Consider the following 14,781-nt stretch of genomic DNA (forward strand, 5'->3'; position numbering starts at 1 on the left):
GCACAAAACGACTGAGTTTCGGTTTCCCTATTGTAATACGAGAACTTTCTATGTAATGTAGGACAAAATCGGCTCTCCTCGCCTCTCTCTACACAATAAAAAAAATGTATATTTTACGTGCTGTCTTATAATTGAAATAATTTGAAAATCTCAAAATTACGAAATTCAATAAGAACATCATTTTTGGTCGGCACACGTGATATGAAGACACACTAGCCTTCGACCACAGGTAGCCCAGGCAATGGTTTTGAAGCTTGTTCGTAGCTTGGAAACGGCTGTTATTCTTAGAGGTAAAACGAGTGGATTGAAGTCGCGATTTTTTGTGAAACATTGCCAATAAAATTGCCTTAAAACTTAGAACATTGTTGTTGTCATATTTATGTGTAATATACGATTTTGGGGGGTTTTCGTAACGGACTTCACGCGACTTTAATCCACTCGTTTTACCTCTAAGAATAACAGCCGCTTAGCCGCTTCCAAGCTTCAAAACCATTGCCTGGGCTACCTGTGCTTCGACCGAGATAGACGCCAATAAACGACTGAACAGGAAAGCCGCCTAAGAAAATATGACGGAGAGTGAACCAAAACAACGACAAATATTTTTACTTACTTCGATCAAGTCTAATAAAAAGGGAACAAATTTACCGATGATATGGCTTCTGCATGATCAATAAATAACATATTTTACCACCATCTCTTCATGGGTGCCTCGTTAGCGCAGTAGGCAGCGCGTCAGTCTCATAATCTGAATCAGAAATCTGAAGGTCGTGAGTTCGATCCTCACACGGGGCACTTTTTTTTCTTTATATTTCATGAACCTTTTAAGGATTAAAATCCTTGTTATTTTAAATTTAGTTACTAATTGTAATTTGAACAATTTCTTTCAAACAATTTCTTTCAAACATTTTCAAACAATTTCATTTCCGCCTGCATTCAACGCTGACAGTCTTCTTGGCTTTACTTTCCTCATGAGAAATTTCAGATTAAACTTCTACAGTTTCCACTAGATACTGCCAAAAGGATGACTTTCTGTCTGAGCATGCGCATCACATCCCATGTCTAGGGCCGAGTAGCGAGATTCACTAACGATGTTTACAAATATGTTGAAATTTTGGACCAAAATTATCTCTTTAGGCACGCAGGAAGGCTTTTTTCAGAGGATGTCTGTGTCAGTATTCTATTGCAAGGTATAAAATATATAGAGTTCATTTAGCAATTCGGCTATTTTATGTTGTTTTTCTCAATAGAATCTCTGCGGGATATGCGAATAAACCAGCGGGAGGTCCGTACTGAGAAACCTCAACCCTCGGGCTTTTTGTACAGACCGAGCCGCAGGCCGGCGCGTTATGGCGCGTTATTTTGAGCCCGTGTTACAAGTGGCCAGTCAAAGCGCATGCTCCTGCAAAAAAAAAAATCACCCTGTTAGGCCAAAGAACGTGAATCCGACAAAATCTCGACTCACGAGGAAGGCACGTGAATCCGACAAAATCTCGACTCACGAGGAAGGCACGTGAATCCGACAAAATCTCGACTCACGAGGAAGGCACGTGAATCCGACAAAATGTCGACTCACAAGGAAGGCACGTGAATCCGAACAAAATCTCAACTCACAAGGAAGGCACGTGAATCCGACAAAATCTCGACTCACAAGGAAGGCAAAATTATCCGCTGTTTGAACTATCGAAGTATCTGGTTCTAATCATTTTTTTTCTTTAAGAAAATTATACATAAATAAAAATAAAATGACGAATTAAACATACAGTTATACAGTTATAGTAAGTAAACATACAGTAATACAGTTATATAATTTTAATAAAAGCAGGGTATGTTACTTTATTTAGCTGTTAGAATAAATACTATAATTACTCTACTTTACTTTACTGTACAATGGCTTTTGCAGAGTGGAGTATGTAAGATGCCGTGAAATGAATTTAAAATAACGACGTGACATACAGGGAATTTGGGCGAAAGGGAATTTAGAATGTCTATAAATTCATTAAATGTCAATATCTATAAATATCTATCTACAATAATATATTACAAAGTCTTAATTTCCAAGGCTTAAGATTTTACGCATAAAAATTCCTCTACCAAGAAAAGATTAATTATAATAATACAGTTTTGTACTTATAGTCTATATCTACACAATAATTCATATCATTGCACAATTCGTTCGGAGATAAAAATTCATGCATTTTGTAGATAAACGGCCAATAAATAAACACCAAGGTCCCGACCCGCTAGTAACGCACTGGTTCTTTGGATGATTTTATTCTGAGTAAAGTCACTCTCCTTAAAATGCCCTACTAGCTGCGCGACTTACTACCATCAAAAGCAACACGGCGAGGGGACTCGGCCACACTCTCGACAAAACTAGCCGGTACCAGGCCCCGGCGGCCAGAAATATCTGCTTGGTAGTAGCCATCGGAGTTCATGGGCCCTAGGATGGTGACCACCTGGCCCTTCTTGAAGGAGAGCTCGGCGCTTGGGTTACTCAGGGGGGACTGGGTCTCGGGGTTGTAGTCATACAGGGCGACCATTTTCTGTCTGAGCACGGGAGGGGTGGGGGAGGTTGGTGAGACGATGGCTTTTGTACCGCTGGCTTGTCTGTTCGTAGACGATGGTGACATGCGGGAGACTTGACGCTGTAATACAGACGGAAAAAAAACAAAAATAAGTATCATGACTATTAAAAGTACTGTAGACATTTTTATTCCTAAAGAATGACGATCAACCACTTCTTTGTTATTGTTTACAAATGAAAATACAGCAAAACTTCAAAATAGGCATCCAAGACCGAAGTCTGATATTTGATGGAAAGTTTCTCAGTTATTTGCTTGAATTAGCAGATAGAAATGGATTCTTTGAGTCACTAGGTATTGTGCGTGAAGTGACGGCGCATTGGAATACAAGTCAGTGGTATTGTTATAGATGAATGTAACCTGCTCCGGTGGCATACAAGTCAGTGGTATTGTTATAGTTGAATGTAACCTGTTCCGGTAGCATACAAGTCAGTGGTATTGTTATAGTTGAATGTAACCTGCTCCGGTAGCATACAAGTCAGTGGTATTGTTATAGTTGAATGTAACCTGCTCCGGTAGCATACAAGTCAGTGGTATTGTTATAGTTGAATGTAACCTGCTCCAAGTCAGCATACAAGTCAGTGGTATTGTTATTGTTGAATGTGGACCTAACCTTCAAAGCTTTGTCGCTTGGCGCACGCGCAGTAGCGACTGCCACTTCTTCCACAAAGTTAGATGGGATGAGACCCTTCTTGTCTTGTAGCGAGCCGAAGTAGAAACCGTCCTTACGGGAAGTATCCTCCACTCGTAAGATGTCTCCCTCGCGGAAAGCCAATTCAAACTCAGGGTTCGTGTTGGGGGAGCTCTTCATCGGGTCGTAGTCATACAACGCTACGAATGTGCGCCATTTGGAGGTGTCGTCGGCTCCCTAAGAGAGAGTATCGATGTAATGAGAAGGATCGAGATAGAGTCTTATACATCGGTTCAAATGTACGTCGTTCAGATTGCTTTTACAAGGAACACTTACTTGTATGGCTTGCGGAATTGACATCTAGAAAGAAGAGAATAATTGATTAACATAAAACAACACAAAACAAACAAACAAACCCACGCCTCACCCTAGAGCCCGTGATGGTGTTGGTGAAGGTTGTAGACACGTCACTGGAGCACGAACCATCTGCGCCTACAGTCATGATGGAAAGCTGTACCGGGTAGCGAAGGTCAAGGTCATCTACAAGAGCCTGCAAGGATAAGACTTAGGAGATTAGTACCAGGGCCAATAGCGGAGTGACAAGTAGCGAAGCACATCAAATACTAGACCAGGTCAAGAGAAACAGGGACGCACCTTGGCCATCAGTTGACTTCGCACGTCCATCTTGTATTCACCATTGACATAGACCTACAAAATAAGAACGAAAAAAAAAAATTAGTTTTTCATATTCCGAAACAATGTCTGATAGGCGTCTAACAAGTGATTACTGTCTACCCCCCCCCCCCCCCCCTGGTAACTTACCTTATATCCAGAGATAGGGACTCCATTGCTGCGTCCGAACTCGTCCATGTCCGGAAGTGTCCAACCGACCAGAAGGGAGTCATTATTGACGGGTCGTAAGACGTGAAGGCTGCCTGGAGCACAAGGGCAGCCTGTGGGGAAGAGAAGGCAACAAGAAACTATAACACGAAGAGAAACTCTCATTCGACAAAGAATTAAAAAATTCATACAAGTATACTTCTGTAAAAAAAATCTGAATCATGCTGGATGAATAATCTGTTTCTTATGGATTTAAGATGTAAAATAAAAAATCATACCCTCTCATTTACTCCCTTTTGAACACCAGGCTTTTCCAATATTCCATTTACACGTTCTTTTCTTACGTCTTACTCGCTTTCATCAGCTGTCTATCTGATTAGATCTTTTAAGAGCTATTTCTATACGTCCCTATTACCTTACCTGCTAGTACTTTAGAAGGCGTCAGCTGTTGTGACGATTTCAATACCCCTATCAATACCCCTACCTGCTCGTATTTTAGAGGGCGTCGGCTGATGTGACGAGGGCTTGGTCCTTCGAGCCTTAGGCTTGGTCACGGTCTGGAGACTGTGATGATGCGCGTGGGTGGTCAGCAGTGGAGGCGAGGTCGCGCTGGTTACGGTGTGGTTGCCGTTGAGTATCGGAGCCGAGAGTTTGTCAGCCTCAGCAGGAGACATATGAGCAGTAAAGATCGGTCTGACGGGTGCAGTGGCGGCGGCCCTTACAGGCTGGGTTACCTGTGATATAGGGACGATGCTGTTGCCTGGATACAAAGAGATAGGGGTGCGCGGGGATGGAGAAAGAGGAGACCGTCCTGAAAAAGACAAGACCATAACAATACAATTTACAAGGACCATAAAGGACCATTGATCATAGCTGAAAAGATACGAGATGCGTTGCCATAGAAATAGAAAGACTGTTCCTATGCGTCATAAACAAGATCTTACCAGATCGTGGAATCCTGATGCTGTCTAGAACACCAAGTATTTGCTCAGGGGCCTTGCTTGGCGACTGGTAAACAATGATGAAGAGTAAACTTTTACATAAGCGAAAACGACAATGTTAATCAAAATACAGTGGTTTGTGAGAACAAGTACAAACGGCTTTTTGAACTTAATTCGCTAGAAACTACTTATTTGCGTATATTCACGTGAACGTTTGTTTACTCCCGCTGTCGTGTAAAGTCGGTTATTACGACCAAGGTAGGGTAGGGTACTCACCGACTGCAGAAAGGAAGACGATGACACCTCTTCAACGCAGTTTGCTGGAACTAAGCCGGTGTGACCTGAAATTGAGATTACAGCATGGATAAGAACTAGGATAAGAAGCAGGATTAAGTCGTTTCGCCAGCCTCTGGTAAACATGACCTGGATGTCAGAGTTTATGGCACCAGTCACTGAGCGCAGCGTGAGGGAAAGCGGCCTCGAGGCAACCTGGCAGTTGGTCTTAGGCACCCAAAGAATGTCCAGGTTAACGACACTAACAAAATTTTATTTTATTTTAAAGTGCTTATACAGCTTTGCAACATTTCATACATTTAAACTATATTTGGACACCTAGCAAGTGCTATATGGGGTCACAGAATCTCAAAATGTGTAAACGACTGTTTGTGTGTTTCCTATGGGCTTGGATGTACAACTTTTGTGAGCAATCTTGGGTCAATATACAGCTAGCATTCCAGTATTTGTAACTTACCGTCCATCTCGGCGCTGTAAAATCCTCTTGAATCCGGGCTCCCTGTGACCGTTAAGATGTCGCCCTTCCTTAGGGGTAGCTCCATCTCCGGTCTCCCTGTGGTGCACTGTTGATAAGGGTTATAGTCGCACAACGCCACGAAGCACATACGGTCACGTGGCTCTGACTCTCCAGACATGGTGCTATGACCGCTGGACAGGGTGTCAAACATCACGGGCTGCTAGGGCAAAAGGAGAGCTCATTAGTTCTTCATTATTCACAGTATAGGACAGTGGCTTGAAGGCTATTACAACTTATACAAGGGGATGTCTACCTGTACTCAGGGAGTGGCTGCAACACCCGGGCTCCTCGAGGATGATACCAGACATAATGGATCAAGAACATAATCTAGTGGCTCAAATGAATTGTCCCAGTAGGACAATCCCACAGGGAGTTGTGTTATGGGATTGAGGTAAAAGAGGAATGGAAAACGTCAATAGAGTAAATCTTCTGCAGTGGTTTACCTGGAGAAATCTGTCAGAGGCAACATTGTCTTCCCGTGATGCCCTGGGCGGTAATCCATCCTCCACCTCCTCGATATAGATACTAGCCACCAGGCCCCTCACGCCATTCACCTCGGCCTCGTGGTAACCGCTCATGTCCATCTCACTGAGAACAGTCACGTGATCACCCTCTCTCAGGGGCAGCTCTAGCTCAGGGTGGTCAGACACGCTCGCCTTGGTGGGGTCATAGTCAAGCAAGGCAACGTACGGCTTACCACGGTACGAGGAGGCCTGGTCTGAGACGTACTGTAATTAATGAATGCTGGGGTCATAGTCAAGCAAGCAATGGTATGTTTTATCACAGTACAACAAGGCCTAGTCTGGGACGTACTGTAATTAATGAATGGTGGGATCATAGTCAAGCAAGGCAATGGTATGGTTTATCACGGTACAACAAGGCCTAGTCTGGGACGTACTGTAATTAATGAATGGTTGGGGTCATAGTCGAGCAAGGCAACGTACGGCTTACCACGGTAGAAGAAGGCCTGGGAGGGAACAGTGTATTTAATAAATGGGATGATCATAGTCAAGCAAGGCCACGTACGGCTTACCACGGTACAATGAGGCCTAGGAGGGGACATGAATGGTGGGTTTAAAGTCATGCAGAGCCACATACAGCTAATACAAGTCAAGCCACCCGCGAGAAGAGATCACACATTGCAAAGAGTCATGACGTCATTACTTACTCTTGCTTTAGGGCTCTTCTCAGCATTGTAGGACAGGCTTGCTTCAATCAGATCCTAGGGTGAATAACATTAGTAACATTCTTAACAAGAATTAATTATAATAGATTTAGTACGAAATGTAGACGAGCCATATGGAATGGAATGAGGAAACAATCACATTTGCTGCTTTAAATTCTACTTTTGATCTTTGGGGACTTTGGGGTCCAAGAAGTACCTCTGGTTTGCCGTTGTATCTGTCCGAGTCCCGCGTCCCCGCGTACTTGACATAGTTCTCCGGGCTGTAACCGTAGCTCCTGATCTTGGACAGGTCATCTAGAGTGGAGGTGGCGATGGAGTGGCGCAGTTCCTTGATCTCTTCATTCAGCTTCTCAATGAAGTCGTCCTTCTCCTTACACGCCTTCTTCAGGAGCGAAACCTTCGCCTTAGAAAGGAAGGAGACTATCATTAAAACGGATAGAGGAATACTTTAGCCTACAGAGCGAGGTAGGTACCTAACAGTTTAAAAAGACAGCAGAGACCTTATACACCGAAACCTACGTAGAAACTTTTGCAAGAAGCCTAACAGAGCAAGGGACTACCTAACAGTTACCTAACAGTTATCAAAAACAAAAAGTTGTTTTTTTCAAACCTTGAGTGTCGGGATTTGCAGTTCCAAATCCTCTTTTTGCCTCGTCAGGTCAGCAACCTGAAAACAACAGAACAAATTATTAGGGCGAATGGTACCATCTACAACTCATTTGGTCAACCACTGGTATGAACATGCACATAAAAATATTCAGAATCAATATATGGAATTCTAGGTATTGCATCTTGCATTTCGATTATATTTGTTAATCACAAATATAAGCTGCATATGCATTTATAGGTCATACGTAGACCAACTGTTCTAGCTCCCCAGCTGGTCTTCTAGGGCGTCTGCAAAGATCGCTGGGTCTCTAAACATGTGGCTATACTGTAATGTTGGCGTTACCTTGAGACGGAGAGTGTGAAAGCCATCTTCTAACTTGGTGTGTTCCCTAATGTGAGAAATAACACCAGCGCGTAACAATGATAGTAAATAAATAAAACCACAGCGTAACAATGATGGCAAATAAATAAAACCAGCCAGATGAGAGAATGAATGATGGAGAATGAATACATAGAAAAGAAGGATACAAACGATCAACAACTTGGAATTGTAAGAAAAAAAGGAAGTAATCAAAACACACTACATCCATTAAGATGTAACCATATCATTTAAAAAATAAACTGTAAATAATGTGGAGATCAAGAAGAATGTGGAGATCAAGAAGAATGCGCAGATCAAGAAGAATGTGCAGTTTCAAGAAGAATGTGCAGTATCAAGATGCCGATGGTGGCACGGGAGCTGGAACGGCAACGTGATTGGAGCCAAGTCCGCGGTTCCGTGAAGGAACCGTACGGGTGTGGTTATTCAAGGGCTTGCAATCAACTAGGTAATGGCAATACTGAGACACGATATTGTACAGAGAGATTGGCTTATCTTAGTTGATTAGAGTCTTTAAAGGCAACTTTATGCTTAATTTAGCAGAAGCCATGCATTAACGTCAGAGCATTTAGAGTTTTACTAACATTACGTTTCATCTCCATCTTTCAATTTAACGCCAGCCATTGTAGGATACCATCAGCCATTGTAGTATACTACCAGCCATTGCAATGCCGTGGACGTTACCAGGTACATGTTTTATTAACTTTAAATCAAACTTTTCGTTAACCCTGCGTATGCCCGTGAGCGAGTAGCGTCGTGGGTAAAGGGCGATTAAGAACGCTGAAGTTTTTTAAAGTTGTTTAATTTGTATTTGCTTTTGTATTTACAAATTAATTCATGTTTCATATCGAGCAAATTCTGGGCTAAAATACTTTACCGATTCATCAGTACTTCTGATATAATTCATAATCATATATTTCTAAGAATTATGCTTACGTTTTAGAGTTTACTTCCTTTGTTTTGTCTTACAATATGAAGACATTTTAGACTACTAAATTTTCATGAAAGATTTACCCAAGACAACTTAATTCCTGACTATTTTAAACGATCCTTGTATTACATATAATACACTTCTGTGTTCTTTTTAATAAACGAGTTATTGTTTTTTGTGGGTAGCACAAAGACTAGACAGACAGTTAGTTGAGCAGGTTATTCTTCAGACGGTTTATTTTTACGTCGTTTGCTTCGCCGCAGACGACCAAGAAACGAAGACCTGGTTTTATTTCTCTCGAGTTTGTCTTGAGAAGGAGATGAACGAGTAGGAGACACTTCAGTGTAAGAAGTCGAAGGCCTGGGGAAGAGGGTTAAAGCAAAGGTCTAGATCACGTGGACAGCACGAGCGCACGAGAAGTGAATCACGTGAATGCCTCTTGGCGTGTCAGGTGCACGTATTTTAATAAGCATCACGGTCTAGATCACGTGGAAAGTACGAGTACGCGATTGGGTCACGTGAATGCCTCGTGGTGTGTCCGTGCACGTTGGCAAAGCTACCGAGGGGTTAGATGAAAAAAGATAAGATAGTTTAGTTAGTTCCTCACTGTTTAAGAAAGAAAAAAAAAACCAAGAAGACACTACTCCACCAAAAGTCATTCACGTGCTTAACGCTCCGTGCAATAAATTTGTTCGGATAACGTGATGTGACTCAACTACTTTCAAGTCATTCACATGCTTACTGCATCTACTCTAGTAACAGACTAAAATAATGAAAAGATGTGAGAAAGAAAAAAGGCAAGAATACACTTTAAAGCAATAACGATGGCAACAACATGACAGATGCGATATCAGTGGCGAGGTTAGCGACAACAGAAACAACTTTTCTTGAGGGGATAATAAACTAACTGGTTTGGACTGCAGGTATATCTGTATATATACGTTTATGTAGCGTTCATGTAGATGTCTCTGTACCCTTTTCATCTTTAACGCTCTAACCATTTACTGCTTTGGCTAGTGTTCCGGTCGTTAATGTTCTTGAGTGACACCAGCATGCGTGACACCGACAAGCGTGACACCAGCATGCGTGACACCGATATGGGTGATACTAGCATGCGTGACACCAACATACGTGTTACCCACCTGTTCAAGTCGTGTAATTCGGCGATCTTGCTTTCTAAGGAGTTCCTGTCTTGCGTTACGGCGGCCAGCGCGCGCTGCAACTCTGCATACTCCGCCTCAAGCTTCTTGTACTGCGCCTGCGCGAAGTTGCGTTCATGCTGAGCATCCATCACTTTGTTCTGACATTCTTTCTTAGTCTGCTCCGCATCACCAACCTGACAAAATAAACAAAGGAATGAAGACGTTCCTGTGTGAGCTCTAGATACCCCACGCCCCGCCTGAACTTAACGCTTAAGCTTTGTTTTCTCTACTTCATTCACCTTCTTCATGCAAAAGCAATAGTGACAAAGTGGCTTACCCTTATTGGTATCGTTACTATCGCAATCATATTAGGCTTCTATTCGATCATAGCATACTGTACCACCTCCATTGACCAACCCTTGATGTCCTTTAGACTCCCCCCCACACACACACACCACATACACAAGTCTTACAATCCGCCAGAGACTGCTGTACCCCTCCCCCTTCTTGAAGTCCTATACTCACGTCCCTATACTCTCGTTTACCTTGTAATACATCAGAGCCTGTTGTACCCTTCCACCATACTCACGTTGGCCTTGTAATCCATCACGGCCTGTTGTACTCTTTCATCTTACTCACGTTGGCCTTGTAATCCATCAGAGCCTATTGTACTCTTCCATCTTACTCACGTTAGCCTTGTAATCCATCACGGCCTGTTGTACCCTTCCACCATACTCACGTTGGCCTTGTAATCCATCAGAGCCTATTGTACTCTTCCATCTTACTCACGTTAGCCTTGTAATCCATCACGGCCTGTTGTACCCTTCCACCATACTCACGTTGGCCTTGTAATCCATCAGAGCCTATTGTACTCTTCCATCTTACTCACGTTAGCCTTGTAATCCATCACGGCCTATTGTACCCTTCCACCATACTCACGTTGGCCTTCTACTGCATCAGAGCCTGTTGTACTCATCCATCATACTCACGTTGGCCTTGTAATCCATCACGGCCTGTTGTACCCTTCCACCATACTCACGTTGGCCTTGTAATCCATCAGAGCCTGTTGTACTCTTTCATCTTACTCACGTTGGCCTTGTAATCCATCAGAGCCTGTTGGGCCTCGGCGTATCTTCTCTCCAGCTCGTCACGCTGCATCTCCATGATCTTGTTGTTTCGCAGGAAATCATTACGCTCCGACTCCACCATACGACCCTTACGTAACAAATCGTCACGCTGCTCTTCAACCTCACGCAACTTGGAAAGCACGGCGTCACGCTCCTGCTCAACGGACTCCATGCCCGCCAGCTGATTCTGTAACACAATGTCTAAACATCACGCATTATCACAGTCACACAATGCATTTAACGCCGCTGCTCCACGGACACTATGTCCGCAGCTGATTCTGTAGCAAAATATCTTAGCGTCACAAAAATAATCATATTCACACAATACACGCGTCACGCTCCAGTTGGATACCATTGTCTGTCACACAATGTTTCAACGTCGCGATATCCATCAATCACACAACAAGTACACAATAACCATAGTCACACTATACACGCGTCACGCTCCCTCCCCATGAGACTGTAGAGATTTATTTCTGTACCTGCAGAACAGTAATGTTGTACTCCAGCTGCTTGAACTCCTTCTCGGATTTCTCAAGCTTCTTCACCTGAAATGCACAGCCACAGTAAACAGCCGCAGTAAAAAAAAAAAAAAAAAAAAAAAAACGACGGTACGAAAACAGCAACAACAACAAACAATACATACAAAAAAAAAACAGAAACAGAAACATCACCGAAACAATGGCGAGTTCAAAACAACATCAATAAAAGCAACAGACATCGAACTATTGTTTAGTATTGACTACAGTCTACAATGGCGAGTTCAAACCAACATCAATAAAAGCAACAGACATCGAACTATTGTTTAGTATTGACTACAGTCTACAACGCCCACCTTGTCTAGGAGCTGCGACTTCTCTTTCTCAGTTTCTGTGAACTTGGACTGGATGTCGTTCAGCTTGGAGTCCACCCCGTACAAGTTCTTCGCCTGGGACTGATAAAAAAACGTCATGTGATGAATTTGACGGGAAATAGTAGTCAAATTCAATAACTAGTTTTAGCTTACTTGTAAGTTGAGGTATGAGGACTCAATTCTTTTCCGCTGCCTTTCAGAGTTGTTAGCTTCGGCCTTCCACTGCTCAGCCTGTGAAAAATAATGATAAATTCAGATGGTTGCGTTCAGATATAGTGCGCTCTTGTCTGTGATAAATGTGGATAAGTTCAGATGATTGCGTTCAGATATAGTGCGCTCTTGTCTGTGATAAATATGGATAAGTTCACATGGTTGCGTTCAGATATAGTGCGCTCTTGTCTGTGATAAATATGGATAAGTTCACATGATTGCGTTCAGATATAGTGCGCTTTTGTATGTGATAAATATGGATAAGTTTACATGATTGCGTTCAGATGTAGTGCGCTCTTGTATGTGATGCATATGGATAAGTTAAGATGATCGCGTTCAGATATAGTGCGTTCTTGTCTGTGATAAATATGGATAAGTTCAGATGATTGCGTTCAGATGTAGTGCGCTCTTGTCTGTGATAAATATGGATAAGTTCAGATGATTGCGTTCAGATGTAGTGCGCTGTCGTCAACAGGGGGAGAGGGAGGTACCGCGAATATTCGTTTCAGCACCCTGGGCTGGGACCTACTCACCTCGTAACTCTTACGATTAATCTCTCCGATCTGTGGATAAGCAAACATACTCTGTTAGCAAGATCTCTTTTGGTTTTATACGAATAGGTGTTACTATTAACACTAATTGTCACTTTGTCTATTATTACCTTAATTCTGTACAACAGAACAGTTTTTAATGTTTGTGGGTTTCTACAGGTCAATTAAGCAGTGTCGATTCAGCGGGATAAGTATGATAATGATAGTGTCATGTAAGTATTCTAATCCCTTTAGTGGTCGCACCTTGGCTAGTAGCTCCCTCTCTTTCTTCTGATTCTGTCACAAATTATAACAACAAATGTTAAGGAACGATGAAACGAGTTTTACTGCACATAAAACCAGATGACAAACTTACTTCTTGTTTAAGAAAAGCGATATCCTCCTCCTAAACAAAAACATAACATATGTGAGCAAATCTTTTTTTATTTAACGAGTAACATAAAAAATACAATAGTGCACAAAATTGTGAGAGGCTCAAAAGATATTCGTAGAAGTAAAAGAGGTAAACCTCCGATAATAAAAATGTACGCAGCCCCGTTTTTAGTACAAATTCCAAAGAATTTGGAATTTGCAGATGCACATACCATGATCTTGATCTCTCGATTTCTTCGCTCAAGCTGAGAGGAGAAAGCAGTTTTTAGTTGAATTAATTTGTAGGCGTCAATCCCAATTCCATAAAAGTTCCACACGATGTGTTGTTAACCAAATAAATTTCACTATTTAAAAAAAAATTATTTTAGTGTTATTTTTGAAGTATAAAACTTTAATCTATTGAAACAAAAATTTGGCAGAAACTAGAATACTATTGTTATGTGTCAGAACTCATTAATATCCAATAGACACGACGGGATTGGTAGATATTTACATTGAAAAGTAGCAAAAAAATAGAATACAAAATAATTCAAAAGTACAATAACAGCTACAAACAAACTCCCAAAATGAAGCTTTCTGAAACTTACCAAAGCCTGGCTCTCCAGTTCAGTCGCCTCCGTCTGATGACAAACAAACACTTGTTACGAATATCAAAATGAAAGTCACAAGCTGACACTTGCATAAAGGGACATACTGGGGGAACGGGCCACCGCATGTGTGTCGAGCTTACACAACAAATTTTACGGTGAACGCTGGCGTAATAGAGCGTACGAAACAATGGCTACTCGCTCCCATTAGCGGCTTCACACGACCTTCAAAAAGAACGGAGCGGGGGGGAGGATGGAAAATTCAATATTACCTTCATGGACTTGAGGACATTGTCTTTGTTCTGTGAAGAGAAGAGAATCACAGCGTTAATACTATTCTTTTAAGTCTCCATTCCCGAGCCCCCCCCCCCCCCCCAAATCACTTTCAATCATGCCCTTTTTTAAAGGAATAACCAGCAAGCAAAAATAAAATAATAAAAAATAAATAAAAAATTGACGTATCGATACGGGGAACCAGCCAAAGGGCACCGACAAAGCTATGGTGGCCTCTATAATCAAGCGCCATAACACAGGCCCCTTACGTTATCGGACACTAGCTCCATGACAATCTCCACGGTGCATATCGGGCAGTCTGGATACCTCGCACAAACCGGCCACTTCAACCTGCTCTTCATAGCATCGACCGGTCGCGAAGATAAGAACGTGTTAGCGAGTTCCAGGAAGTTTTTCTCGGAACCCTCTAAGAGGTTCACTTGGATGCGCTTGTCACGCGTGCAGTGAGATGGTTCAGGGAAGAAGTGTTCTTGGAAAACTCGTGATTCCTCCTCGTTAGGATTCTTCCGCCGCTTTTTCTTGCGATTATTCAAAGTACTATCAGCTATATCACGATTGTTGTCGTGCGATGGTGGTACGACCAAACGCTCCTTTATACTCTCCATCGGTGAGGGAGATCCACCCTCGCTATGCGAGTAACGCGGATCATTTTCGTCAGACGGCACCATTCGACTTTCGCAAAGAGGGGTCGGTGGAAGTTTGAGAGTTTGGTCGCCATTATCCACTCCGCAGTCG

General features: G+C 42.4%; 1 protein-coding gene and 1 non-coding gene across 2 annotated transcripts in view; one reads left to right on the forward strand and one right to left on the reverse strand.

Moving 5' to 3' along the window:
- Positions 1-706: 706 nt before the first annotated feature.
- Positions 707-792, forward strand: Trnam-cau. Its single transcript is given in 2 exon segments — positions 707-743; positions 757-792. It is a non-coding gene; the product is annotated as a tRNA-Met (tRNA).
- Positions 793-1,794: 1,002 nt separating this feature from the next.
- The window catches only part of LOC5505590, a 45,286-nt gene continuing 32,299 nt past the window's right edge, over positions 1,795-14,781 (reverse strand). The window contains exons 26-51 of the mRNA XM_048728888.1: positions 14,025-14,054; positions 13,753-13,785; positions 13,378-13,410; positions 13,149-13,178; positions 13,037-13,069; positions 12,776-12,805; positions 12,186-12,263; positions 12,015-12,113; positions 11,662-11,727; positions 11,142-11,366; positions 10,053-10,246; positions 7,944-7,989; positions 7,602-7,658; positions 7,188-7,394; positions 6,974-7,027; positions 6,249-6,533; positions 5,746-5,965; positions 5,271-5,335; positions 4,998-5,061; positions 4,538-4,864; positions 4,036-4,166; positions 3,868-3,921; positions 3,641-3,763; positions 3,550-3,573; positions 3,196-3,450; positions 1,795-2,645 (exon numbers count right to left, since the gene is read on the reverse strand). Coding sequence (XP_048584845.1) covers positions 2,307-2,645; positions 3,196-3,450; positions 3,550-3,573; positions 3,641-3,763; positions 3,868-3,921; positions 4,036-4,166; positions 4,538-4,864; positions 4,998-5,061; positions 5,271-5,335; positions 5,746-5,965; positions 6,249-6,533; positions 6,974-7,027; positions 7,188-7,394; positions 7,602-7,658; positions 7,944-7,989; positions 10,053-10,246; positions 11,142-11,366; positions 11,662-11,727; positions 12,015-12,113; positions 12,186-12,263; positions 12,776-12,805; positions 13,037-13,069; positions 13,149-13,178; positions 13,378-13,410; positions 13,753-13,785; positions 14,025-14,054 — 3,102 coding nt within the window. The 3' untranslated portion in view covers positions 1,795-2,306. The remainder of the gene's footprint in view (positions 2,646-3,195; positions 3,451-3,549; positions 3,574-3,640; positions 3,764-3,867; positions 3,922-4,035; positions 4,167-4,537; positions 4,865-4,997; positions 5,062-5,270; positions 5,336-5,745; positions 5,966-6,248; positions 6,534-6,973; positions 7,028-7,187; positions 7,395-7,601; positions 7,659-7,943; positions 7,990-10,052; positions 10,247-11,141; positions 11,367-11,661; positions 11,728-12,014; positions 12,114-12,185; positions 12,264-12,775; positions 12,806-13,036; positions 13,070-13,148; positions 13,179-13,377; positions 13,411-13,752; positions 13,786-14,024; positions 14,055-14,781) is intronic.

The sequence above is a fragment of the Nematostella vectensis genome, chromosome 6 (genome assembly GCF_932526225.1).
Source record: "Nematostella vectensis chromosome 6, jaNemVect1.1, whole genome shotgun sequence".
NCBI classification, from domain to species: Eukaryota; Metazoa; Cnidaria; class Anthozoa; order Actiniaria; family Edwardsiidae; genus Nematostella; species Nematostella vectensis.